We start from the raw sequence: 24843 nt of genomic DNA, 5'->3' as shown, positions 1-24843 counted from the left end.
GCCGGGTTACCCCGGCCCCGGGGCCTCGGCCGAATCCCCGGCCCCCAGTTGCGTTCCCTCCCCGGCCGGGCCGGGCCGTAGCGGGTTAACCCAGGCACCCACAATGCTTTGCGGCCTTGCAACGTCGCCGGCCGCGGCGGGGGCAGCGACTGCGCCGTGAGGCGCCGGGTGGGACCGGTGGTGCCGCGTCAGGATTTATCGGTGCGTTACCCGGTACCCGGTTCCTTTAGCATTCCCGGGGTAGTCCGACACTTTTCCTCCCCGCTGTTAGACCCTGCTCGGCGGGGTGGGCAGGTCTAGATCAGTGCCGGGGCCCGGCTCCCCCGGGCTGTCACACAGGACGGTGCCCGGGGGAAGGCAGGAGGTGCTAGTGTCAGGCTGGCGTGGCAGAGAGGAGGCCTGAACTTCTCCTCGCGAAGGCCTTCCCGCCCCTTATTTTATCTATTTCTTTATTTTTTTTATTTTTTAGAAAGGAGAGGTCGGTGTGCTCGCCGGGAATCCGGCCATGTTCTGAGGGAGGCCTCCAGGACTCAGTTTGGATCCAGATATTGCAGGTGTGCGTGAAGAAATTGCCCTCCTTGCGTCCCCTGTGAAGCTCTGGGTAAGGCAGCTGCGCTTCTGAGTGTGCAAAACTGCATGACTTTAAAAGTATGCAACAGTCGGTGATATCGATTTGAAAGTGAACCTTGCCTGCACCATGGAGGTGGGTGGCAGCACTTGGTTCAAAGCATTTATTCAGCTGACAAGGCCCCTGTGGCCTTTCTGCCCTGGTGAGACCCGCAGGGAGCCTTCAGACCATGAAGTCATGCAGACCACGTCACCCGTTTAATCTTCATATACTGAATTGCAGAGCTCTTTACAGGTTGGCTGTGTGAATTTGCTGCTACATCAGAAGAGCAAAGTCCTATTATAGCTCATTGCCACTTAAAACTGCCTAGTGCAGCTTCTGCCTTTTTCCTTGCTTTTAGCAAGCTAAAGATTCTTAGCATGGAAACTCATATGGTGCTTGTCTAGTTTTTGCTCTGGAAACGGATTGTTTGGGAAATAAGAATGTGCGATTGGTCTATCTGAAGCTGTCTATTTCCACCTTGGAACCCTTAGTCCAAAATATTTGTATTCTTCAATGAAAACTCATTCCTAAGCTAAACATTTTCTTTACTGCTGGTGTCCATTTACAGCGGATGAAAACAATGCATGTTTATTTAAGGTGGCTACACAGTTGCTACTTCAGTTTTTACTCCTGAAATTTAAACAGCACAGTGGCTATGTGCCCAGTCAGCTACTAGGGCTCTGCTTTTGGATGGGAAACAATCATAATTTGATCACTTACAGCTTTGTGGGCAAATGTAGTTGAAAATAGATTAGGCATCTCTAAAGACGTTACCAATTAGAAAGCTTAGAGCATGAGTCTTTTTCTTTGTCCCCCTTTCCTTCATTTCCAAATGATTTCGTGCATGAGAAAAAGGTGAGAAGTGGGTAGCCTTGGTTACTGCCTCCTTTTCTTGGATGATGTGTTGTGGATGAAGAACTGCCTTTCCCCCAGACATGGTGGTTTGGTCAGAGAACTTGGTGCTTCTGGAATGGGCGTGTTCAGATTGCAGTTGGCCAAAGTCTTTCTTTTAAAAAGTTTTTATCAAAAAAAGCAGTTATGGCAGACCCAAAGGCAGTTGCTTCCTCTGTCAGCTTGGAGTAGGAGATCTGAAACTCATACTATATGTGAACACTGAAATGGTGTGGATATTGGCTGCAGTAGGATGGATGTCTTTCTGCTCTATAAAAAAATTCCTGGCTCATGTGGAATTGGAGTGGGAAAAGGCTTTCCTGTTCAGCTCCAGCAATGTTCATTTGCCATCGAGGCTGGAAGGCCTTTGCCGTAATCTGCCTCTGTTTGTTATTCTGAATGAAAACCTGAATGAAAGCCTGGGAAAAAGGAGGAAAAAATGGTAAAGAAAGGATAGCAGTAAGGGGAACGAGTGGCCAACCAAAGAGGGGGAGCTTGTAATTTCTCAGTGGTGTACAAGAAGTCTCGGGGGAAATAGAGCCCTGAGGAAGGGGAGTTTGCTATATGCAGAGAGCATATAACAAAAATGCCAAAGAGGAGGGCCCAAACTATGCACAATTGTCTGTCTGGCTATTACTGCTAAGTTATTTCCTTCATTTCTGTACTGCAGAGGAAGAATTTTCCCTTATCTTGCCAGTGACAAATAGTAGAATTGAAGACATGGACTTTGATTTATGTAAATGTGTTTATGGTCTCTGTTTAGGATATGAGCAAACACATTATATGTGTAGTGCTATCTCCCTCCTCACATGCACATGAGTAAGTTAGGTAAAATTAAATTTTGTTACTGGAATGCTTTTGGAGAGAGTGTTTCGTTATAGAAGGGGTCACTTGCCACGCTTTCGCTTCCATTTTCTGAAAGTTATACAATTTCCATTTGATCATTGATAAAAATCATTCTGTTCAGTTTTAACTTGATACAGGATGACTGGAAGATTTTACTCACCATTAATTATAGTAACCTTTTCAGTCTAAACCACTTTTTTCTTCACAACTTATCTGGTTTTGTCTAATACAAATTAATTAAGTTTGAAAGGCAGCACATTCTAAATGTCAGTGAAAATGCTGTCCCTTAAATTACACAGAATTAAGTATTTGTTAACAAGATGTTTACGAAGGAATAAGTACTTTGGATAAAAGGCTGTGAGTTCTGCTACAATTAACTTCTGCTTTTAACTGATAATACCTAGATACAGTGTTGAGCTTATTTCTTTCTGAATCACGTTGTCTTAGCTGGTGGTGCGTATAATTGTATTTATTGTACCACTGTGGTTGCAGTTCACAGGAAGGCTGTTCCGCTGTAGAGATGTCTAAGAAATTGACATCACCACATTCATACAAATTTAATGTTTTCTTACCTGAAGCATTTTTCTTTTTAAAATAGCCTTCCTTTTCTAATTAAAGATATGTTCTCCCCCCATCCGCTACTGGGTTGCGGCAATTGTACATAACGCTTAATCATTTACCTTCTGGAATTATTGCAATAATTGTTAATCCTATTGATGATTTAAGGGTTTATGACTGTTTGGTCAGATAGCACAGTGAACAAGTGTCAAAGACTCGCATAAAGGTGTTTCTGCCTCTCAGACCAGTATTTGATGAAAACATCGACCTGCTATTTTTTCTTCATATCTTGACTGACCAAGAAGCTTGACATTTAGTAGTTGGTGCAGTTTCTAGTCAGCCTGGTGACTTCTTTGTCTTTTATTACATCTTACAAGTTCGTTTTCTGAAGTAGAAATGAAAGGGTGACTGGAAGTAAAAAGGAAGAGGAGATGTTATTTATTTAAAATTAATTTAAATATCATACTACCAAATTAGTTGGAAATGTGAATTCATTTTTTATCTAAATTGCATTCTTATGCTGCACCCAACACTGTGTGTCTTTTAATCATGAGTATTTTGTGTACTTTCAGTTTTTCCAGGCTATGTGCTGTGTGTGAGTCTTTTTTTTTTTTTTTCCTTACTGTGAATTGTATCTGTAGCTTGACACTGCTCCCTGCTGCTGCGTTTCATGATTCATAAAAATCAGAGTAAGATGATGTGGTCTGCCAGTGAGACATGACTGTTGGAATTAGAATTCTGTTGTGTGTAAAATGTCCCAATAATTGCCTTATTTTATTAGAATTCTATTGATAAGCAAACTCATTACTTATGGAAAATCATGGTTGTGGGTTTGGGGTTTTTTTTGTATCTCCTAGTAAAGCGCTCTTTTAGCAATGTATTCAGCACTCTTAAGTATAAGAGTTTCTGCTGTTTTTTGCTCAGGTCTGTTTAGCTATATGCACATGATCCTGTGCAATCATGCATGATTATAAAGTGCTTTCAGAAAGGGTAGCGGATGGGTCTGGAAGCAGCATCAAGTAAGGGTCTGTTTTGATACAACATATGCCATGGCGGAGTTTCCGTATTTATCACCCTCCGCCCTCTTTTCAGTGATGGCTGAGTTACACTTTTGCAATGAATGAATGAAGATGACCAAATCCCCTAAAACATACAAAGTAAATGGAAAAGTAAGGTTAAAAAGGAGGTTAATGGTGTTTTGTTTGTTTGTCTTTCCCCTGCAATTGGTTGTGATTCAGTGGTTTAGATTGCAAGGTCTTTTTCACAGAGATATGCTCATAAGGTACTGAACATCTTACCAATATAAAATCCTTGAATATGACTTAGCTTTTTGTTTTTCTCCCTTTGCAGAATCATGGCAAGTCCAAGGACAAGGAAAGTTCTCAAGGAAGTCAGAGCACAAGATGAGAACAATGTGAGAAAATTACCATCTTCTTTAGACTAACTGTGTAGAATGGAATTTTCTTTTTACCTACTCCAGATGCATGTTGCAGTCTGCTACAGCTATCATCTTTATAACACTAGTATGACTAGTTAATGGTAACATATAAATTTGGATATCTCGTATTTGTGTTAGTTCCAGTAACTTTTATTCGCATATGTACTGTAATACATTGCTGCATATTTGGCACAAGTCTCTCAGTAGTTCTAGTAATTCTGTAACCCCTGGAGTCCGTTGAACAAGCAACATCTTGGGCACAGCTTAATTAAAATGGTCTATTTCAAGTAGCTTGATTATATGCTACTTCAAATGTGATAGCCCATGGACTGGTTCAGTTTTATTTATATCAATGCATTAAACTTTGAATGGTGATTCCAGTCATAAGAACTTAAGTTGTTGCACTGTATGAGCAATAAAGCTATTTTTTTAAGAAAAACCTCTGTTTAGATCTGCTACCGTTTACTGCCAAACTGTAGTATGACTGAATAAATGTTCCAAACTTTCAATGTTTCATCTTTATTTTGCCAAGAAAACCTCAAGAATTTAGTTTGGTTACTTTCTCCTCCTTCAGGACAATATGGAAATGAAATCAAGTTGAATTCTTTGCTCATTAATTTCAATTTGTTCCTCTGTATTTCCTCACTGGTTTTTAGTAGTCAGTACAATAATTTTTATAATCCAAATCAGGCAAGTTAATGAGGTTTTTGTTCCCATGCAGTATAAATAAATATTTAAAGGAAGCCTATGCTGTCAGGGAAGGTTTTTCCAAACACTAAGAACTCTCCCTTCTGAAATTATTTTCTGCATGCAGTGTTTTCATGATCTGACTTTTTGAGCTGTACTGTGAAAAACTCACACGGGACAAGTGATGGCTGAGTGTTAGAGATAATTGTTTTTCTCTCCCAGGTCTGTTTTGAATGTGGTGCATTTAACCCTCAGTGGGTGAGTGTGACCTATGGAATTTGGATCTGCCTTGAATGCTCAGGAAAACACCGAGGCTTGGGAGTTCACCTCAGGTCAGCCTTTCAAGCAGAGGACGGACTGAGTTGGGTTACCTCAGGGTGCATTAGGGCTGTGAACAGAATGTATTGTTTCAGATGGCTATACAATGTCTCAATTCCAACATTTCACTGGCAGTTTTGCTTTGCGTTCCAAGGGGCGATTTGAAGCTCGTGAGTGAGTAGAAATTGCATAGGAAATGGGAGTTTGAAACTATTCTATATGTTACATGAAAGAAGAAATGAAATTACTGAGATGAGGATATGATGAAAGATATTTCTTTATTTGACAGTTGAGCTGTCAGTACCTGATGGTTGTTATGAGCAGGAGCATGGAGTGGGACAGGAGGTGTCCTTGCAGGTCACTTAGGTGTAACTGTGAAAATAGACAGGAAAAGAACATTGCAGAGTAAGGAAGTATGGGAAAAGTTTCTTTTATGTAGTGGGTTAGATTCATTTCTGGACTTGAAGGAAGCTGCTTTTTCTGTCACTTGCCTTCTGTTGAAGGCACTTTAAGTGCCAATAAATGGCCTGATCTCAGCTTATTTCAGTGAGGATTTGACCACCTTCGTACAATGATCTATCTTTCTATATTTGGAGAGTGCTCTCTAACATGTTTATACTCCCAACTTTTGAGATAGGTTGTAATAACCTTTTTCTTTTGGTGTCTGCTGATATAGCAGGAAATTCTAACAAGCTGTGATTTTAATTTATTTTTTAAAAACTGCTTTTTAGTTTTGTACGTTCTGTAACCATGGACAAATGGAAGGATATTGAGCTGGAGAAAATGAAGGCTGGAGGTAACAGCAAATTTCGAGAGTTCTTGGAGTCTCAAGATGACTATGATCCCTGCTGGTCATTGCAAGAGAAGTACAATAGCAAAGCTGCAGCTCTTTTTAGGGACCAGGTAAGTTCTATTGTGTGTATGTTCTCATTCCCTACTATCTGAAAATATGAAAGTACTTTGTAAGCACTTATTTTTGAAGTGTGTGGGGGAAGTAGCAACCTTTTGAACCTCTGAAATGGTTCTTGAAAAGGATTAAGTCTTAGAGTGATTCTTCCTAGCTCTTGTAAGGATTTTCGTTAGAAACTTTATTTTCTGCATTTAGCTGAGGTGGCTCAGATTTTCATTGCTGTATTTTGTTGCAACTAGTTAGTGGAGCTGTCATAATCCACAGTAGACAGTTTACTGCTTCAGCAGTACAGTTTTATCCAAAGTGATTGTTGAGAAAGCTTTTGTATATGTAGTAAGAAAATGGTAAATTAATTTGCTGAATCCTGGCAGGCCTATAAACAAGTATATTAGTAATTGTAATGGCATTATCATTTCATGGAATTTCCAAAAATGAAATTACGAACAACTTGAATGTGTGAGCTTAGAGATTTACAATGATACTGTATTTTTATGCTGACCCTGCCACAGAAGTGATAAGAAGGTACATTCTGTGCTTACTGGGATATCCATGCAGCGTTGAAGTGTGTTGTGTATGTTGTCTCTTTGCATCTTTAGAAGTTCCTAGGAATAGGAGATAGTTGACTAAAGTGCAGTAACTTGAAGAAAGCAAAGAATTCTTAAGTTCTGTGCTGTAGGCCTTTTAGTATGTGAAACAAGGAACTATAGAGTTTCTGTGGCAAGGCCTTTGGAAATTTTCTGTTAACTTGCTGAAGTTAGGACTTGGATAGGAGGAGCGGTTTGAGGCGAAGAGATGAAGTTCAGGTCCTTTGTTTGAAGGAGGCAGAGAGAACATTTAAATTCTGTGTATGTGTTTTAGCCACCCTATGCTAGAGTAGAAATCCACCTCTTTCTACTCCTCCATTATTCTGTGATTAGTGCCTACATCTCTTTATTAATCTAGTCTTTCCTCTTCAAACCAAACTTGCCTGTTTGAGGAAGTTGCCTAAAATCAGTTGCCTGAAATAAAACCAGTGCTTAGTTCAACATTACTAGCCTGAGATTCAGGAAAAAAAATCGGTCTCTTGTGAAAACAAATTAGTTGATCTATGTAGCTGGCAGCAAATTGGAAAAATTACTTGTTTTCACTTTACAGGAACAGTGTATAACTTGTATGAAAACTTTGACTAGCATTCTGATTATTTTCCTGCCTCTTCTAGGTAGCTACAGTAGCTGAAGGCAAGGAGTGGTCCATTGAAACTTCTCCTGCTAGGAACTGGACCCCACCTCAGCCTAAAATGTCTCTCTCTTCCACTCATCGGTATGTATTCTTGTTTTCAAATGTTGATTCAGCAACAACAGCATCAAAACTTGGTGTTTGAATGTCCGCTGATTTTATTTTGTTGATGGTGCTGTCTGAACAAGCATTTCTTTTGCTGAAGTTAAGGAATATGAGGTAGCAGGGCTTTAATTTCCATGATAATTCCCACCTCCTCCACCTGAATCTTAAACCATGGCAGAGACAACAGAGCAAGTACAGAGGACAAGCCATACTGTTTTATCTTGCCTTGTAATGCACCTGAGACTAGTCATTGTGTCAATCACGTGTAGTGTGTCACAGCCTTCCATTAATGCAGGGCTGTTCCAGTTTGTGGTTGAATGCCAGGGAAGAAGAAACAGACTTTTTCCTTATGGTGCTAATTACTAATGGGAACATCAAAGCTGGACCACAGCAGTTTTGTTTTTTTGCTTTTGCATGTAGTGTTTGTTATTCTTTGTGCTAAAGAATCAAGTTAACTGAAAAAGCAGTTGTAAATCAAGCAAACAAGTGCTTCATGCCTGGCCACCATCCAGCAAGTTCAGGGGCTAGCTGTAGTCTGAGTAGCATTGTTTGTGTCTGTTGCTTTATTCATTCAATACTTCAGTGGCTTTTAGTGGTTGCATTAGAATTCCCTACTTGATAGATGAAAGAAATAATCAATTTTCCACCTGTATTATGATGATCTATGTCAAGCCGCATTGCTGAGCTAGTGATTTTTTGCTTTACGCAGTTTGATTCTTAAATCTTTCATTTCAGCAGTTCTGCTGGACAATCTCAGACTGCAACTGCTTCTTCTGACAAGGCTTTTGAAGACTGGTTAAATGATGATGTCAACTCATACCAAGGGTAATGCAATGTTTATTAACTTTTTGAGTGCCTGGTGCTCTAGCATAACAAAGACTTGACTGTTATACTACAGCCACACAACTGTCATCCTGATTCACTAGTTAACAGTTACATCTTATTTACTATTAAAAATGTGTTGATAATGTATGATAAAAGGATAAGATGAAGGAAAGTGCCTCAACGCATTTGTATAACAAAAAGGTTTGAATAGCATTGAAGAAAGAGCTTGTAACTCAAAATGGTACTGTGGCGGGCTCCAAACTAGGGAACTTTTAGTGTGCATATTGTATCTTCTAGTGATTTGAGGTAAACAGGGGTATTTATAAAGCTGACACTGTTTTCTTTTTTTTTCCTTTTCCCATTTTCATGTATAACTTTATCAGGGTTTACTTAGACTTCTAATATCAGTGATCTGTTAAACCTGGAGAATCATTAAGACCACATTAGCTTGCATAGGGGACGCTTTAATTTGCAAGGATTCCCCGGTTGATCCTTGTTGGTGCTACGCCTTTATGAAGTGAGTGGTTTTGTATTTTGGGTGCTAGGTGCTTTAGAACTTTTTTCCAGGTGTATTTTAAAGTCTGTTAAACAATTGTCATTCTTCCATGCTTTTCAGTCTTTGTTTAATGATTTTAGTGAATGCATACTAATACAGATACTATTTCTTCATTTTCTTCTGGTAGTGGCCAAGAGAATCGCTATGTGGGGTTTGGAAACACAGTAAACCCTCCGAAAAAAGAGGATGACTTCCTGAATAATGCCATGTCTTCATTGTACTCGGTAAGGAATTGCTTGAAGCTTTCCGTGGCCTGAATTACTATTTTCTTCTATTTTATCCCCTGTTATGGGAGAATATAAATGAAGAAGAGAAACTGAAGATTGCAGATAGATACAGAGAGATGTAGAGTATTGGTTGTATTCTCAAAGAGTGAAGAAAAGACAAAACAAAGGGAGAACTTGAGCAAAACTTAGGAATTCTGTCTGGCATCAGTTCACAGAAATAAGGAATTGAGGATATAGCAATGGATTAAGACCTAATACTTAACAGGGCTCGGAGGGAAAAGAAAAAAAAAAAAAAAAGAAGTAATTACCTGTTGGGAATAGCAGTTAGGCTGGTAATGCTCTAAATAGATTAACCATATTAGGTATGTTCAGTGGAAAACAACTGAAATGTGTGTGTACATGGGTGCCAGAAGCCCTGAGCAGGGATGAAAACATTTGAAATACTTGTGACAGGGTGTGAAGAGATAACAGCATATGGTTGAACAGTTGTCATGATTAAAGTAGAGATAGGGAAGGATGCATTGTTGAAGGAAAATGGGAATAAAGTGGGAGGCAGCCAGGGACATATTGGTGCTTTGATAGGCTGCAAAGTAGCAGTGCTGAACAATATTTGGGACTTGGAGTCACTTTGAAATACAGTAATGTTTTCTACCAGGGTTAGTGGACAGTAGTCTTCTGTAGAGCCTCATTGGTCTAAATATCCACACCAGGTTCCATTTTTATTTTTTTTTATTTTTAAGTATAATAATTTCACTAGAACGTAATAGAAAAAGGTAATGCCTGAGCCTTTGGACAGTATTCCAGGTGATCCCACAGGGCGCTTAGTATAGGTTTGCTGAATATTTTCTAGGTATGTCATAGATCATAGGCCAGAGAGTTCAGATGAGAAACCATGTCTATAATGTATTGCAGATGTGCTAGGACAGCAAAGGAGAGATGACACTGTGTTGTCTGAGTTACTGTCAACCGTTATTTGAATACATGATCTCATTGAAACTTATGATTAAAATGCCCTCTTGTGACCACAGGTACATACTACAGTGCAATTTTAAGTCATTTATTATAGTGAGACTGAATATTTGCATGCATATTCATCCTAGTGAGGAAACCAATTTTCCTTCCACTGTGTATGACTGGTTTTCCCCACACATGCTACATTTATGTGTATACATTATTTTCTGCTGTTACACATCAGAAGGAGCATTTTCTGTAGAATTCACACTGACCACGCTATCCAACCTGTTCTGTAAAGAACAGATGTAACCACAGTTTAGATTTGTCTTGAGTCCCTTGAGACTCTGCTTAACATAAAAACTACTACATCACTTTGCCTTTTTTGCAATTAGTGACATAATTATCTTTCAGTGTTTCAGCATAGGACGAAAAGGGCAATTAATGAGGAGACTTCAAAAGGATAGGCAACAAATATATTTTGCTGCTTTTTTTAAGAAGTCATTCCCTCAATGTAAATATTTGGTGTGGTCAAATTAAATAGAAAAAAGATTCTACTACTTACGGCCTTTGTGTGGAAATCTACCCAGAAGGTAACATGTTACCAAAACATCCACACTTTAAATGAAATATTTACACTTTGATGGAAATCGTGGAAATCAGATTGATAAAAGGCAGTGTTAGACATGGATATTAACCTTGCATTCATAGTGCTGTGTTTAAAAGATTCTGTAGGACAGCTTAAAATTAGGTCGTGATGATTGGCAAAGAAAAAAAACTTCTATCTGTTTCTTCATTCATTATTATATACAAGGAGAACCATAGACAGTTAAAGTTAGTTTCTGTTTTCTATCTATTCAAGTACGGTGGGTTTTTCCCCACTTGTTTTACTGAGCAGATTCTGGATGAATGAGTTACTAACAAGAACTGGAATCTGAACAGTTGTGAAATGATTTTTAATGATTTTGTTTAAAAAAAAAAAAAAAATCATTAGAATCACACTCCTGCTCCACTTTTTTAGCTGGTTTCTTAATGAGTATTTGACAATCAGTAGTTAGAAGAAATCTTTTCTGATTCATTACAAAAGAGCCCTTTAAGAAATGACCAATGGTTTTCAGACCTTCCAAGCACCAGTGAGGCAAAATAAAGCTTTGTTTCTTTTGTTTTTAAAGATAAAATTTGCAGGAAAGAAGCAGGTTGAACCTTTATTATGAAATGGAAAATTACTGAATGGGCATTTTCTGAATTGCTGCCTCATGTTTTTGAGCATTGATTCTTGTTTTCTCTTCAGTTTTTTCCAGGCATACTTTTTAGCTGCTCATTGATTTATTTATTTTTTTCTTTTTTTTTCCCCCCATCCAGTGCTTACTTGTTGAAGAGCCAATCTCTGTTTGCTAGGGTTTTTAACATCTTTTTTTGTCCTCTTACTTTTCTTGGGGGGGAAGGAATTTTTTTTTCATGTAGCCATTTTTAGTGGAATAACATCTGAAGCACTCAGGTTTGTTCAAAGTGCAGCTGTTTTGACTCAAAAATGGAAGTTCATCACTATGTTACAGTTCAGTGAGAGACTACAATTTTTTGCTCTTACTAGCGAGTAGTTCTTATGACTACAGGACAAGCTGTATTGTAGAACATTTTGACTTAATTTAACATGTAATACTGAGCACTTGGTTATTCTCTGTTATTATTCACACATGATTTATAACATTCTCACTTTCTTTAAAGGGATGGAGCAGTTTTACAACTGGAGCAAGCAAAATTGCCTCAGCTGCTAAAGAGGGTGTAAGTAAAGAAAATGCATTTCAGTGTAATTGTTGTAAACGCAGAGATTCTGTTAGTGTTCTAATAGCGATATGTCTTTAAAAGTATTACCAAGACAAACTAAATTCTGCTCATTATGTACCTTTGCCTATGACCTATAAAGTAGATGCATATTGAATGCAGATCTCTGCCTTAACTATTTCTCATGTTTCTGGATGGACATTTTTTGTAAATTTGTCCACTGGATGTAAGCATCAAGAAAGGACTCAACAAAAATTTTTATTATAAAGCAGAAATTTCAGTCTATGCCAAGTAAGGCCAAATTGCATTATTCAGCAGGAATTTAATACCAAGTTACAAACTGCTGATGGTTTTATATTTTTTTCCTTCCTTTGACTTCTCTCTAATTGCATCATTTTTGTCAGTTTAAATAGAAAGCTTGTTGGACAGAGGTTGTGCCCAGAGGGACGCTTTGGGAAAAACTGAGGCATGGTCTTCATGCTCTGCAAATTCAGGCACTTAGGTGACAATCATTCAAGTAACTGTAGACTAGAGCCAGAGGAAATAAAAAAAATACTGCATTTTACATGGATGAAGGTGGAAAGAGATTAAATGTTTTAATGAAAATAATGCATTACAACTTTTTTCAGTTTTGCTTAGTATTCCAAACTTCTATGAGCGTAACAATTGTCTCTTAAGTTTAAACAGTTTATAAGCATGACAGTTATCTCTTATTTTGGGTGACATTATAAGAGACAAAAATACTGATACTCATCTGCGTTGGCCCACCAAGATCTAGTCTATATTGAAGACTCTTTCTTCCCCCTGTTGTAAGTTGAGAAAGACTTATGCTTCCCCAGACCAATCTGGAGTGCCAGAGGTGGTGATATGGGTATTCTCTGTTCACCGTGAAATTCTGGCAAAGGTCCATTCATCTTGGAGAGGATCATTCAGCATTTCTTAATGTGTGTATTTAAAAATCTAAGGATTTATTCCTAGTAAACTGGAATGTTTTTGCTTCTTTCCACAGGCTACCAGATTTGGATCTCAAGCAAGTCAAAAGGTGGTTATAGATTTAGCTCTGTCTTATTGACTGTAATTGGCTTTAAATGTCATGTATTTGCCTGCACCAGTTGATTTAGACTTCATCATCAACAGACCAGTGTGTTTTTCCTTCATAGTGCACAGTAATTTTTAGGTTCTAGCTTTTATTTCCATGGGAATTGCAATCAACTGCAGCAATCAAATTAAGCCAGAAATAAACAGTGATACTCTGCTGTGTGTAACTGTTGGGTGCATCGGAGAGGCAGTAGAATGAAATGCTTTAATTCATGCTTGCCAACTTAAAATACCTTTATTTTATTTTTGTGAACCTTAAATGTGGTCTGTATTGAAGTAGTTTTCTTGGTGATAGGCTATAATAGAATGCAAGCCATCTTTCCATTGCTAAAGCCTAGTAAGATATTACAAATGTGAACTGCTTGATATTGCTATGAAATTAACTTGCTTGTATGTGTTTAAAAGAGTAACAATTACAAAAGCATTTCGTCTTTCAAACTAGGGTTAAACCAGAGACAGTCAGACCTGAATTACACAGAGCTCTGACACAAGCAAGATCTGTTTGTACGGAGAAATTTTAAATTCAAATGCAAAAATGTGTAAAAAAGAATAGGATTCTTAATGTGCCAAAGTTCTGAGTGAGAGAGGGCTTACATATATCAATGGATGATATAGGGAATTTTACTTTGAACTATAACTCTGTTATGCATAGCGTTAGCCTGGCATGCTTTCTGATATGCATAGGATGCTATTGCTCAAAACAAATGTGAAGCTGCATGTGTTGGTGTTCAGACAGATGTATGCAGTAGGATGTTAATACTCCAAATAACAAGCCAAAATTGTGCACATTTTGCAACTAAAATGTTTTGTTTAAAGCACCCAAATTTGGTACTTAAAAGCTTTAAAGTATTTGCTGCTTGGCTTAAAAAAAACTTTGTGTTCTACAAGTCTTCCTCTTTCACTCCTTCCGGCAGTTTCCCTTTTAGAAAACTGTTCTTCCTTTAGTATTATTAGCAAATGTAAATATAATATTAAGTGTAAAAGCTCGTCACATCTACTGACAAGGACCACAGCAACGTGGTGATCTAGAGTCTAAGCTGCGTTACTGAAGCTTAGATTTGGTTCCTGAAACATCTGATCGTTGCTCTGTAGAACAGATTTAACAGCTTTCTGATGTAATACAGTGTTTAAAAGAGTATTTGGTGTCCAGTGACCAAACATACTCACTGTTTGTCTTGTCAGTAGATATTAAAGTTGGAAAAGGTTCATGACACTTAACTTGCCTGAAAAATTGCTGCCAATTTTTTGCTAAAAGCTGCTTCTACCTTCCTTGCTCTTTCTCTTTTGCCGTCTGGGTAAAGTTTTGGGGCTACAAGCAGCAGCCAGAGCCGGTAACGCCCTCACATATGTTCTTGTGCATGGACTCCTTGTCACTGTTCGTGCTGAATATGTGCATTTGCTCTTGAGCTGTCTTTTTTCTTTTTTTTTGCCTTAAGTCAAATCCGTTTAGAATAACGTTGTGTGTTTCATACGGTAATGTTTCTTCAAACCTATTTAAAATAGGTTAAATTGGATAGAGATATCCAAGCTCTGCACTCTCAGATAACATGCTATACTTTTGTCCATGCTCTTCATAAACACAGATGACTTCAGGATTTCCGTTTGCATGTCTGATTCAGGAATGCGGTATACCAAGAACTACCCTGGGATGTTGTTTGCAGGCAGACTCTTTAATAAATGCCCCATTACGTAGTGTTTGTAATGGTGGTTAGGATGCTATTCTAGGTTCAACAATAGTAAAGATAAAGAAGTGATTCAGGTGGAAACAGAATTGTACCCAAATCTTCCCTTTCTGTATGTAAAAAATTATGTGGTTGAGTAAATGGGATAATAAAATAATTCTTCCTGATTCTAGCAATTTCAGTTAGCATACCTGAACTGTTAGTCTTAGTGTATTACGCTCTTTATTATATAACATAAACAGTTTGCCAGGTTTAATAGCCTCTGGAGGATTTTTTGAAGATGAAAAAACCCCTTTCTTGTTTTTTCTTAAACATTTTCTAGCCAAGCTTCCAATGGAAACCAGCCTTATGTGATTTGCAGTCACGTTTCTTACTAGGTTGAAATAGGGTTACCTTTGCCTTTGTCTTCTCAAATAACTTTTGAACTAGTAACAAGTAGAAGTATTGGAGGTAATGGTGGTTGCGTAGAGGGGACATCCTAGTAGCGCTGTGGCTAAGGGAAAGGCTTCTAAGACATCTGGGAATTTGTGCAGGAAAGATGTTCAAGGTGCTCCACTCCCAGGAAGAACATGAATGAAGGCTCATACCCTAACCACTGTTAGCGGTAAGATTTAAACCCTTAGGAAATGAAGCTTCATTAGTCTCTGTGAATGATTAGGAATAATGTTTGTCTGGCAAGCGAATTCACCCTTTTGGATTAATTGGGCTAATTCAGAAGGTAGCTACTATAATATGGCAATTCTGAAGAAGAGTTTAAATCATTTAAAGACTTATTATGGTGGTAGGGAAAGGAATGATTTCAAATGAAACATCTGCAAACCCTGCTGTCCATGTCAATGCTGACTTAGGAAAGTAGTCTTGTGACTTATACTGTGGGCTTACATTTTTGTAAGATGTCTCTGAAGCATAACATCCTTATGCATCTTGTTCTGGATTGCAATAGATTTCTGAAGTTGATTTTTTTTCTCTCCCCACAAACCTGGAGCTGTAAAAAAGATTACAAAAATCTTCTGTCACAATTTTAGCTCTTGTGTATTGCTTAGAAACAATTGGGCTGTTATTAATAGATGACAACAGCAGCACTACAAGACAGAAGAATTGGTGAAAAATTGGCCAAAAAGATCCAATTCTACAAGTAATTTCGTTAGTAAGGAAAAATAAGGGTGGATGAGGTCAGTTCTTCCAGATACTCAGCTGCAGGCATTAGCGAGGGGCACATCATCTAGGCTGTTGCTGGTTGAACCATTGCTTTTCCTTCCAGTGCAAGGTCAGGCTTTGCTTGGGCTCTGGGCATCTCCAAAAACCTATTGCCATGTGCATCTGTTTTTAATTTATTTTCTTTTAATGTTTTCTGCAGCACTGTACTGTGTGCGCTTTTCAGCTCATTTTGCTTGTATGAATCAAAGCTTAAGGCTTCACGTGTTTTCTTTTGGAGATACTGCTGAGAAATTAGGCTGCAGAAGATGTTGGTTGTGTTTTTCATTGTGTTTTTTTAAAAGAAAATATAACTGACTTTGTTTTTGTTTTGCTTTTAAATAGGCATCAGAGTTAGGTCAGACATTAAATGAAAATGTTCTCAAACCTGCACAGGAAAAGGTAACTTTGGAACTAGTAAATTACTTGCAGAACATGGTTATGCTGACTTAGGGAGTGATTATTTCCTCCTGCCGCAACTGCCCAGTTTGTCAGTGCATTCTTCTGGTTTTTTACGTATACTAGCACAGTAGCAAATGGGAAACATCAATAATTCACAACTAGTATGTTAGCAAAGAAAGGTTAATGAGGGTAATTTTCTTCCACCAATCTTTCCCATGTCCACAAGGATCTGTTGTATTCTTCCCCGTTAGATACTGTTTTAAAATTCCATGCTTTCAATAATGGAAGATGGGAAAAGATGAATATGCACCCTAAATGGATCTAAAAAACAGTTATTAAAAAAAAATAGTAATATTCATAGTATTTTACCCATCTGCCTGCCAGCATTGTTTTAATTCGGCTAAGCATCTTTGAGCCACTGTAGTTCGTCTGCTGCCTCATCAGGGCAGTAGAATTTGGGGCAAAGTATATGTTTAAGATGAGTTGGGACAATTTATGAATAGAAGTAACATGTTTTTGCAACCTTTATTTGGTATTTGTTCAGAAAATTCTGGTAGTCAGTTAATACCAAGTTTTGCCTGCATTCATACGCCGTGTGGTCTAAAGTAACATTTTGATTAGCTGTTCTAGTTGCTGTGTTGTTTCTAGAAAACTACTTTGAAGCAGATTTTCATCTTCCCTTTACAATCAGTAGTGACCAAAACCATATGGCTAATGGCACTTCCAGCAGCAGTTGGAAGAAGGCGCATGTGCTGACCTGAGTAAATACAGATAGTCACTAGTGGGCATATAAAAAACGCAAGGCAGTCCTCATAACGATCATTTTAGTCACTACAAATTTTAGGCACGGATTCACTCTAGTGTCAAATGTTGCCTTCCTGTTTCATATGTTTTAAAAAATGTACTTTTACATCTTTCACATTTGGCATGCATTTGTTCTGGGCATCTAGAATTTTGGATTAGCTCCAAAATTTTGATGAAGTCTTTTTCTGAGAATGTGGTGCTCTACTTACCTTTTCCCAAAATATATTGGTTTTGATAAAGCAGACTGATTTTGCTCTCATAAGAGAAGCAGTGCTGCCACTATGGGATATGGATTAATTTTCAATTTGAAAAGAATGGTTTAATCACATTACAAAATAATTTCTTTTTTGTTACCTTTATTAATTCCACATTCTTTACATGGCATTTCAAATCACAGGAGAAGACTCTAATTGGTTTCCTATTCCCTAGAATGATCCACAATTTATTTCAGAGTGCTTAGATACATTATTTTCAGGGTTGTTTTTAGGGTGCATTTCCTTGAGCTGGTCTTTATTTTGTAGGACAATTTAATGAGGAATGTTGCATTCTCTATTAAAAAAAAAACCAGTCTGTTTCCCTTAGGATGTTGTGCTCTTAGTTCTAAAGAAGTGTTACTTTCTGAAGTAGGTATTCAGTGATCACTGCCTGGCACATATATGGTTATATAAAGTCACTTGCTTTGGAACAGCTGCTATTTATTAATTGGTGAAAGGCACCAATTGTATTTTGGTTGACCAAAATTCAAAGCCCTTTTAGTATTTAAGAGTAAGCATGTGTAAAAGAGAGTAAAATGGATCTGTTAGGTTTTTAATCTCTCCAAACCAAGTCTTTTTATATAGTAAAATATCTTCATAAAATGTCATGCTTGCAGAGTTTTTTGTATTGGTGTTTTTATGTTCGGCATTAGCATAATGATACCTTCCTCAAACTATACGTGTATCAGTAGAAAATTCCCACAAACTTCAGAGGACTGAGGCTCACTCCATTAGAGATCAATGGACTTTATATGTCATTTTCTTAACTTTGTTAGCTTTGACTTAAGTATATTTTGATTCAGTTTGTTTTTGTTTGGGTTTTTTTACACTTTTTGTTTTTAGCTGTTAAGCACAAGTAAGCTTGTCTTAAGGTTTCAATAATTTGGTTTATGACTAATTACTGATACTTTGATTCACGTAGGTGAAAGAGGGGAAAATATTTGAGGAGGTCACCGTGGGGGTATCACAGTTGGCCAGCAAGGTATGAAGTGGCCTGCCTGCCTTTAAGGAGGCCAAACAGTAAGCCAGTCTCCATATTCTTGTGAAGAGTTTGTAGTGAAACAAAACCAGACACACAGCTTTAGTCTCTGCTTGTGTTGAATACAGAAATTTTGGAAGTGTAATTTTCAGTATGCAGTACCTCTGTTGGGGTGTTAAAAAGCCATACAGGTGTGATGTAGTCCTCATAATAGTTTCACTGAGGGCATGATGTAGAGTTAGAAGACAGCCAGTGTCCCAAACACAAAAACAAAATGTCTGCTAGAGAATATGGAGACAGCTTGCACTACATTTGTATGGTTAAACTTACTAATGTTCTGTACCTTTTTTCTTTGTCTTCTTTTGCTATCGTTGCATGGTAATGTGGTAAGTGCTCCCTACAGCTGCTAAGTACAGAAGTCCTGCACAATCTAATACCTGTTTCGATAACTTGTGCGGTGTTAGGAGGGTCTGTCTTTCTAGCACTGCAAAAGTCAGCACTGGAATCTCTATTGTGTACCAGATTAGTGCCTTAAATGTTGGGAATATTTAAATAAAATAAGTGATGTTACCTGTTCTATTTAGAGCCTGGCAACTTTAAGTCTGAATTATGGGATTCGTCCTCTTTAGCTGTGACTTAAAGTAGTGACTTCCATGGGTGTCACTTCAGAATTCATGTTTCTAATCCAACGCCAGACCATTATAATAACCCAAAGAATTCTCCTAGCAGTCATATTTATTCTAGAACTCAACTTTTGGCCTGCTTTACAGTGAAATAATACTAGTGAGATGGGGTGAAAGTAGTTTTGTAGAACAGTAGGAATATAAATACTGGTTACATGAATCGTAACATCAAAACATCAGTACTGTCATTAAGTTTAATTTTATGTAAGGAGTAATTCCAGCATTTTTGTCACAGAACTCTAGGAGAGAATTCAAAAGCTGTTATTGACAATGATGGGTAAAAAGCTGAACTCAACCTACTTTTCACATCTTCTAGCAGCATGATGCTGTCGTAATATGTTCTTTACATCAACCATGTAACTGCTCGTCAAAAATATTAATAAGTTGTGAGTGAGATTTTCTGGTTAAATGTGTTCTCTTTGTCCGAACAAGTGGAAGAATGTGTTGTGGCTTTTGCTGTTGGGCTTGTAAGAGGTGTTGGTTCAGTCCAGGTGAATGAAGTGCCTTTTTTTCCTCTAGGTTCAGGGAGTTGGAAGTAAGGGATGGCGAGATGTCACCACTTTTTTTTCTGGCAAACCAGATGATAATTTGGAAAGGTATTTTTTTGTTGTTATTTTCTGTATCTCTCTAAATATATATCTCCTGTATGTCCACTGCAGTATAGGAGTAGCAGGTAATTTTTAAATATGAAGGAATTATTCTGTCTCTGCTAGTAGTCCTCCTGTATATAATACAGGAAGAATTCAGTCTAACTGTTTGTTTATAAGAGTTAAACAGAACAAAATAGTACATGGCACCTCGGTTTTAAATTTATTCCAAATGCATATTCCCTCCCTCACCTTCCCTGAGCCTATTAGTACTTAAGGCTAATCTGTGAATTAGAATATAATCTTATGCTAATCGGAGCAATAAATTTAATTCTTCTGCCTGCATCCTCAGTTTTTGTTTAGGCAAAGGGCAGTAGTGTGTTAATTTTCCTTGTTTGTGGTCATTTATTTTTATTGTTATGTTGTCATAACTAATTTATTTCTACCTTCCTTTCTTTTTCCCTGCCATAAAAGACCAGCTGAGGGAGACAGCTACCAGAACAGTGGAGGGGAGGGCTACCAGAACAATGCTGTAGATCAAAGCTTCTGGGAGACCTTTGGCAACTCAGATCCACCAAAAGCTCACAAATCTCCAAGCAGTGAGAGCTGGACCTATGTGGACAATTCCACAGAGAAGAAGAGCTCCGATAGCTGGGACGTGTGGGGCTCAGGAACAGTCTCCAACAACAAGAACAGTAACAGCGACAGCTGGGAAAATTGGGAGACCAACTGGGAAAACACAGGAGGGGAGAGCAAGACCAAAAAACCTCCTAAGGCAACAAAAAAGGCGTCTTCAGCTGATGATGGGTGGGATAACCAGAACTGGTAGAACTCTGTTAACCCTGTTTTGCACAGCTAGGAAAGGGAGGCTATGCTGGTTGATTGAGGGGAGAAAGTTTCACACGCAACTGGAGTATCTTGGTTGACCTTACCGATCTGTTACTTTTGTGCTTCCCATTCATTCTCCTTTCTTCTGTCCTGGTTTAGGAGAAAAAAAAAAAAGTAGCATCTGAATCTTTTATTACATAAAGGTGGCTCTCCGTTTTTTAAAGATAGTGATACAAATATATTCTCCTTGCTCTATTGAAGTACAGTGACTTTTGTAACACAAATGTTCAAAGGAAAAAAAAATCAGTGCAAGCACACTTTCATGGCACAACCTTGCATGTGTAGGTTAATAGGTATTCATCCAGTCCTCGTATAATTTGAGATGACCTGAGGTATTTAATGTAAACAAAGGACAGGGTGTGTCTTGAAAAGATAGCCATTAAATAAACAAACTGTAGTTGAATAGATCTAGTTGAAATGCCTTATGGATTGCTCTGACCATATTAAGTCTAGCAATTCAAGATGGTCTTTAAGATACTTTTTATTGGAGCTTTGTTTTTAAACTTTATGAGATTTTTTTTGTTTTTTAGTCTTTTAAAATGTATTTTCTCCCCTTAGAATTAATAAGGAATCTAGAGCTAGATAATTATTTGTATAAACTCATAGCTTTGACCTGAGCTATCAAGGGATATCCCTTGATAGTAGAACGGCTCTACTTGCCCTTCTTACTCAATGGGTTAAGAGTTTGCACAATGCAGCTCTCCTACACATATAAAATGCAAAGCTCTGGTGTTCTCCTTCCTTACCTACACCCTTCCCCCAGTTTGAGTGTTTGATATAGTCTGTTTTTTCTCTGTCTTTCTTCCTTCTACCCATCTATTTTATCTATTCTGATAAAAATGAAATCTTTCTGCTGCTTATGACCTTTTGGACATCAATTTGGCAAGTTGGCAGTGAAACAAATTTACAAAAAAGATTCCAGTAAGAAAAAATGGGTGGAAAGTATGAGAACATTGAGGAGAGAGGCTGGCAGTAAGCCCTGTTCAAGATGAGTAGATGTCTGGATTTAATAGTAAAATTTAAATTAAGCAGATGTTTTCCAAATTAATCGTTAATATGTCAAACTGTATCTCTGTTTCTATCATGTATTTCTCTACATTTTCTTCCTGGATCTTGTTAAAGAAACACTATTTTGGAAACTTTAGAAACTCCTTGTCAGCATTAAGGAATGGAATAGAAGATTCAGTTATGTCTCAGTTTTGACCCAACAAATTGCCTTGCACGACACAAACCATACCTTCTACAGAATTGTGACTTTAATGACAAAGGTGTCCTGTGTATCCCATTTTATTTTTGAGGGTGGGTTGTAAATGTACAGTCAGCCCAAAAATAATCACCTTACTGATGACTTCGAATCGTGATGTCGTTGCGTAGTCTACTTTACAACCAGCGTGGAGTTCTTTACTGTGGACCCTGTAAATCTTAGCAAGTACTTAAAAAGCCTTTTCTTTTTAAAATTAGTGATTTTTTTCCAGCAAACAACCAACCTTAGCTGTCGAAGTTACCTTAAATAATGCTTCATTTCTTTTGCTCTTCACAGAGGTTTTTGAGGTTATAGTAATATCAAGAGGTTAAAAAGGAAGGAAAATCATGAATCGCCTCAAAAGTAGCAGATTTTAAAGGCTTAAGTCTAAGTAGAAGTAGCTCTATTTATAGCCTGACTCTGTATTTCTATTAGTAGGATCTTTCAGATAGTGAACAAAATATTTTTGTAGTCTTCTCTTCCCTATCCTGCAAGAGTCGGGATTTTTTTTTCCCCCCTTGCTTCTCCTGATCGTGTGGTCTCCGCAGCTGATGTGGCAGGACCTGGTGCTGCTCGCGACCCAAGCACTCCTCTCGGCTGAGCCACGCGAGGCGCCCGGGGCGTTCCTGCTGACACACTGACCCTTTGGATGTGCCAAAGGCACCAGAGATCTTGGTTTACAGTGCTGCTTGTGGTACCCTTGGCAGAAGTTTACAGCCTGACTGTAAAACAAGGATTTTGTTCTCCTTTTTCTCCAGTTCCAAGTATACCTTTGTCATAGCTTAATTGCATGTTAAACGTAATTTTGTATTTTTATGCATACACCTCTGTTGCCTACTTGTCATTTGTCTGCTGCCCAGTACGAAACTGTAATGCATGTGCTGTGTAACGCAGGCGGTGCTGTGTAATGTATGTGGAGTGGCGCTGCCCAGTCCTTGACTAACGGTTAGTCTTTGTGAAGTGTTGCAGTAGCGGTGACGGCAAAATGCATCCGATGGGTTGCACTGTCTGACTGCTGGTGTTTGTCTGGAGTGATGTGAAGCTGATTCAGCTTCCTGTGTACAAATTTATTACAGTTTCTCTTTCATAAATCTCCTGAAATAGCTCGTAGCAGGATAAGCTTTATTTCAGCCCATTTAATCAACAGTATTGTGATGTGTATGCGTACGTTCTCCTCAGCTGTGTGGTTTGCCTAGGAGAAAACTGGTTTATTTATATATTACTTGCAGCTACCATTGGCATGAGCCATTTGTTTGTTCTTCTGGTTTTATTTTTGTATCTCTTGAGATGTTATGTTCTAAATTAAACTAAACAGCCAGAGCCCTACTCAGGCAGAAGCTTTGGGTAATGATTTTTCTTCCAGTTGAGGAGACAGTGACAGAACAATTGCTGTCTCTCTTTTTGCAGTGCTGTAGAGAGCCAAAATGCTACAACTCCCAGAAAGGTGTTAATGGAAGATACACTTTCTGCCATTCAATTGGGTTTTAGTAACTGCAGCTGCAAAACTAGTGTAACAACTAGTCTCCGTTTGACAGGCAAATCAGTATTTTTTTAATAACTTGTCTGAGTATTTTACCACGTCTTCCAGAGGAGAGGATGAAATGAGGGCATTTTCTTTTGCAAAGTCTCTGTTTTATTGGATTTTACTTTTTCTAGCGTAGATGGCTGGGAAATTTCTGCAGTTTGGCGGAATGCATGCAATCAAGGTGCATATGTGGAGCAAATGTTTATGAATTAGACTTTTTTTCTTTTGTTTTTAATCTCCCCTCCTCTCCCCAGTTCCTCTGCTTTTTGCTTGATCGTGGGCACTGCAAGCAGAGGCATTGAGTGCGGCCTGCTGGGGCTGAGGCCACCTAAGTGCAGATACGGCCGGGGATCTGAGTGAGCGTGTGGGTTGGCAAGGCTTTAGTGTCACTGTCTGCTGCACCTCTTTGGTGGGAGGACACTTCCCTTTCAGTCCCACACCACGTATTAACAATTTTAAGTCGTACAAGCAAATTGCCAGGAGAGAGCGCAGGAGGTGAAATGACTACTGCAGCAATTGGACATTGCGATGTTTGGTTGAAATTTCCTGGTGTTTCAAACTGGTTTATACCTTTGTATGGCTTCAACTTTGGAAAATGCAGAGCAGCTGGATTCCTACAGGTAGTCTGAAGTAAGAAAAACTTCAAGACATTCAAACCAAATGCCACTTGCAAAAGAGTGAAAGTCTTGGAGAATGTTCCTGAACCAAGAACCTAAGCCTAGGAGTTAGGGATTATTTTAAAATCTTCCATTTGTGTCTTTGAAACCTGTTAATAATTATAACATTTCAAGAAGTGCTTGGCCAGCTCTCCCTCATGGTTGAGACTTCAAGGATAATGCTGCTGCTTTTATTTTCCAGGCCAGACTGTGTAACATTCCATGGGTTTGTAATGTATTTATCAGTGTAATGATCTGTGCAATAATTTTAACACGTGTAGGTAAAACCTTTGTTGTTTAATCCGGGATACAGTTAAAGATACAGCAGTCCTCCTGGAGAATAACGGTCTACCAAGGTATTTCAGTTCTCACCTTACTTTGGCAATACTGAATTTCAGTAACCCTGTTAAGAAAGGCGTGAGCGATCAGTGATTTAAACAGAAATCAAGAAGCATTTTGTTGTCCATTATTAGAGTTCGATTGTAATGGCTTAGTGACCTCTAGTTGTAGAGCCCTCTTTCATTTTCATGCCAGCAGAATCTTGGTCAGTATGGAGTACTGTATCTTTAATTTTCCTGATGTGCTTTTTGTGAAGTTCACAGGAATGGCAATTTCAGTGAACGCTATTCATTGTTCTGTAGAGTGGTACCGGACTTGAACTGCAGTGTCATCTTTTAAAAGAGCATTATAATAAAGCAAAGAGATATGGAGCAGAATGGTGTTCAGCCCTTTTTCAGGAGACTTTAGTAAGTTTTAAACCCATGTGCATTAGTATAGCTGGTGTGGCCTTTTGGATGAAGTTTGTTCTTAGTGTGGTTAGCATCACAGAGTAAACTCAAAATTGTTTGCTTCATAATTAAGAAAGTGTGGTTACAATATGAGTATGAAATTGTCTTGTTGGAGGTGAGTAACTGACATTAACAGCATGA

The 24843-nt window shown here is 38.3% G+C and overlaps 1 protein-coding gene across 4 annotated transcripts; it reads left to right on the top strand.

The window, feature by feature from the left end:
• Nucleotides 1–98: 98 nt before the first annotated feature.
• ARFGAP1 (ARF GTPase activating protein 1) lies at nt 99–24620 on the top strand. 4 transcript variants are annotated; one of them, XM_075768279.1, is made up of 14 exons: nt 99–201; nt 470–554; nt 4256–4319; nt 5253–5362; nt 6080–6251; nt 7457–7557; nt 8314–8403; nt 9087–9183; nt 11863–11919; nt 12929–12961; nt 16239–16295; nt 18276–18335; nt 19535–19611; nt 20077–24620. In XM_075768279.1, exons 3-14 carry the CDS (start codon nt 4260–4262, stop codon nt 20429–20431), a joined length of 1269 nt encoding a protein of 422 aa, XP_075624394.1. In that variant the 5' UTR covers nt 99–201; nt 470–554; nt 4256–4259; the 3' UTR covers nt 20432–24620. The 4 variants fall into 4 exon arrangements, with proteins under 4 accessions (XP_075624394.1, XP_075624390.1, XP_075624392.1 ...); XM_075768275.1 differs by having other exon boundaries at nt 127–201; nt 470–601; XM_075768277.1 differs by having other exon boundaries at nt 138–201; nt 470–601; nt 8317–8403.
• The last annotated feature ends 223 nt before the right edge of the window (nt 24621–24843 follow it).

The sequence above is a fragment of the Balearica regulorum genome, chromosome 16 (genome assembly GCF_011004875.1).
Source record: "Balearica regulorum gibbericeps isolate bBalReg1 chromosome 16, bBalReg1.pri, whole genome shotgun sequence".
NCBI classification, from domain to species: Eukaryota; Metazoa; Chordata; class Aves; order Gruiformes; family Gruidae; genus Balearica; species Balearica regulorum.
This window is presented reverse-complemented; position numbering and strand designations above follow the sequence as displayed.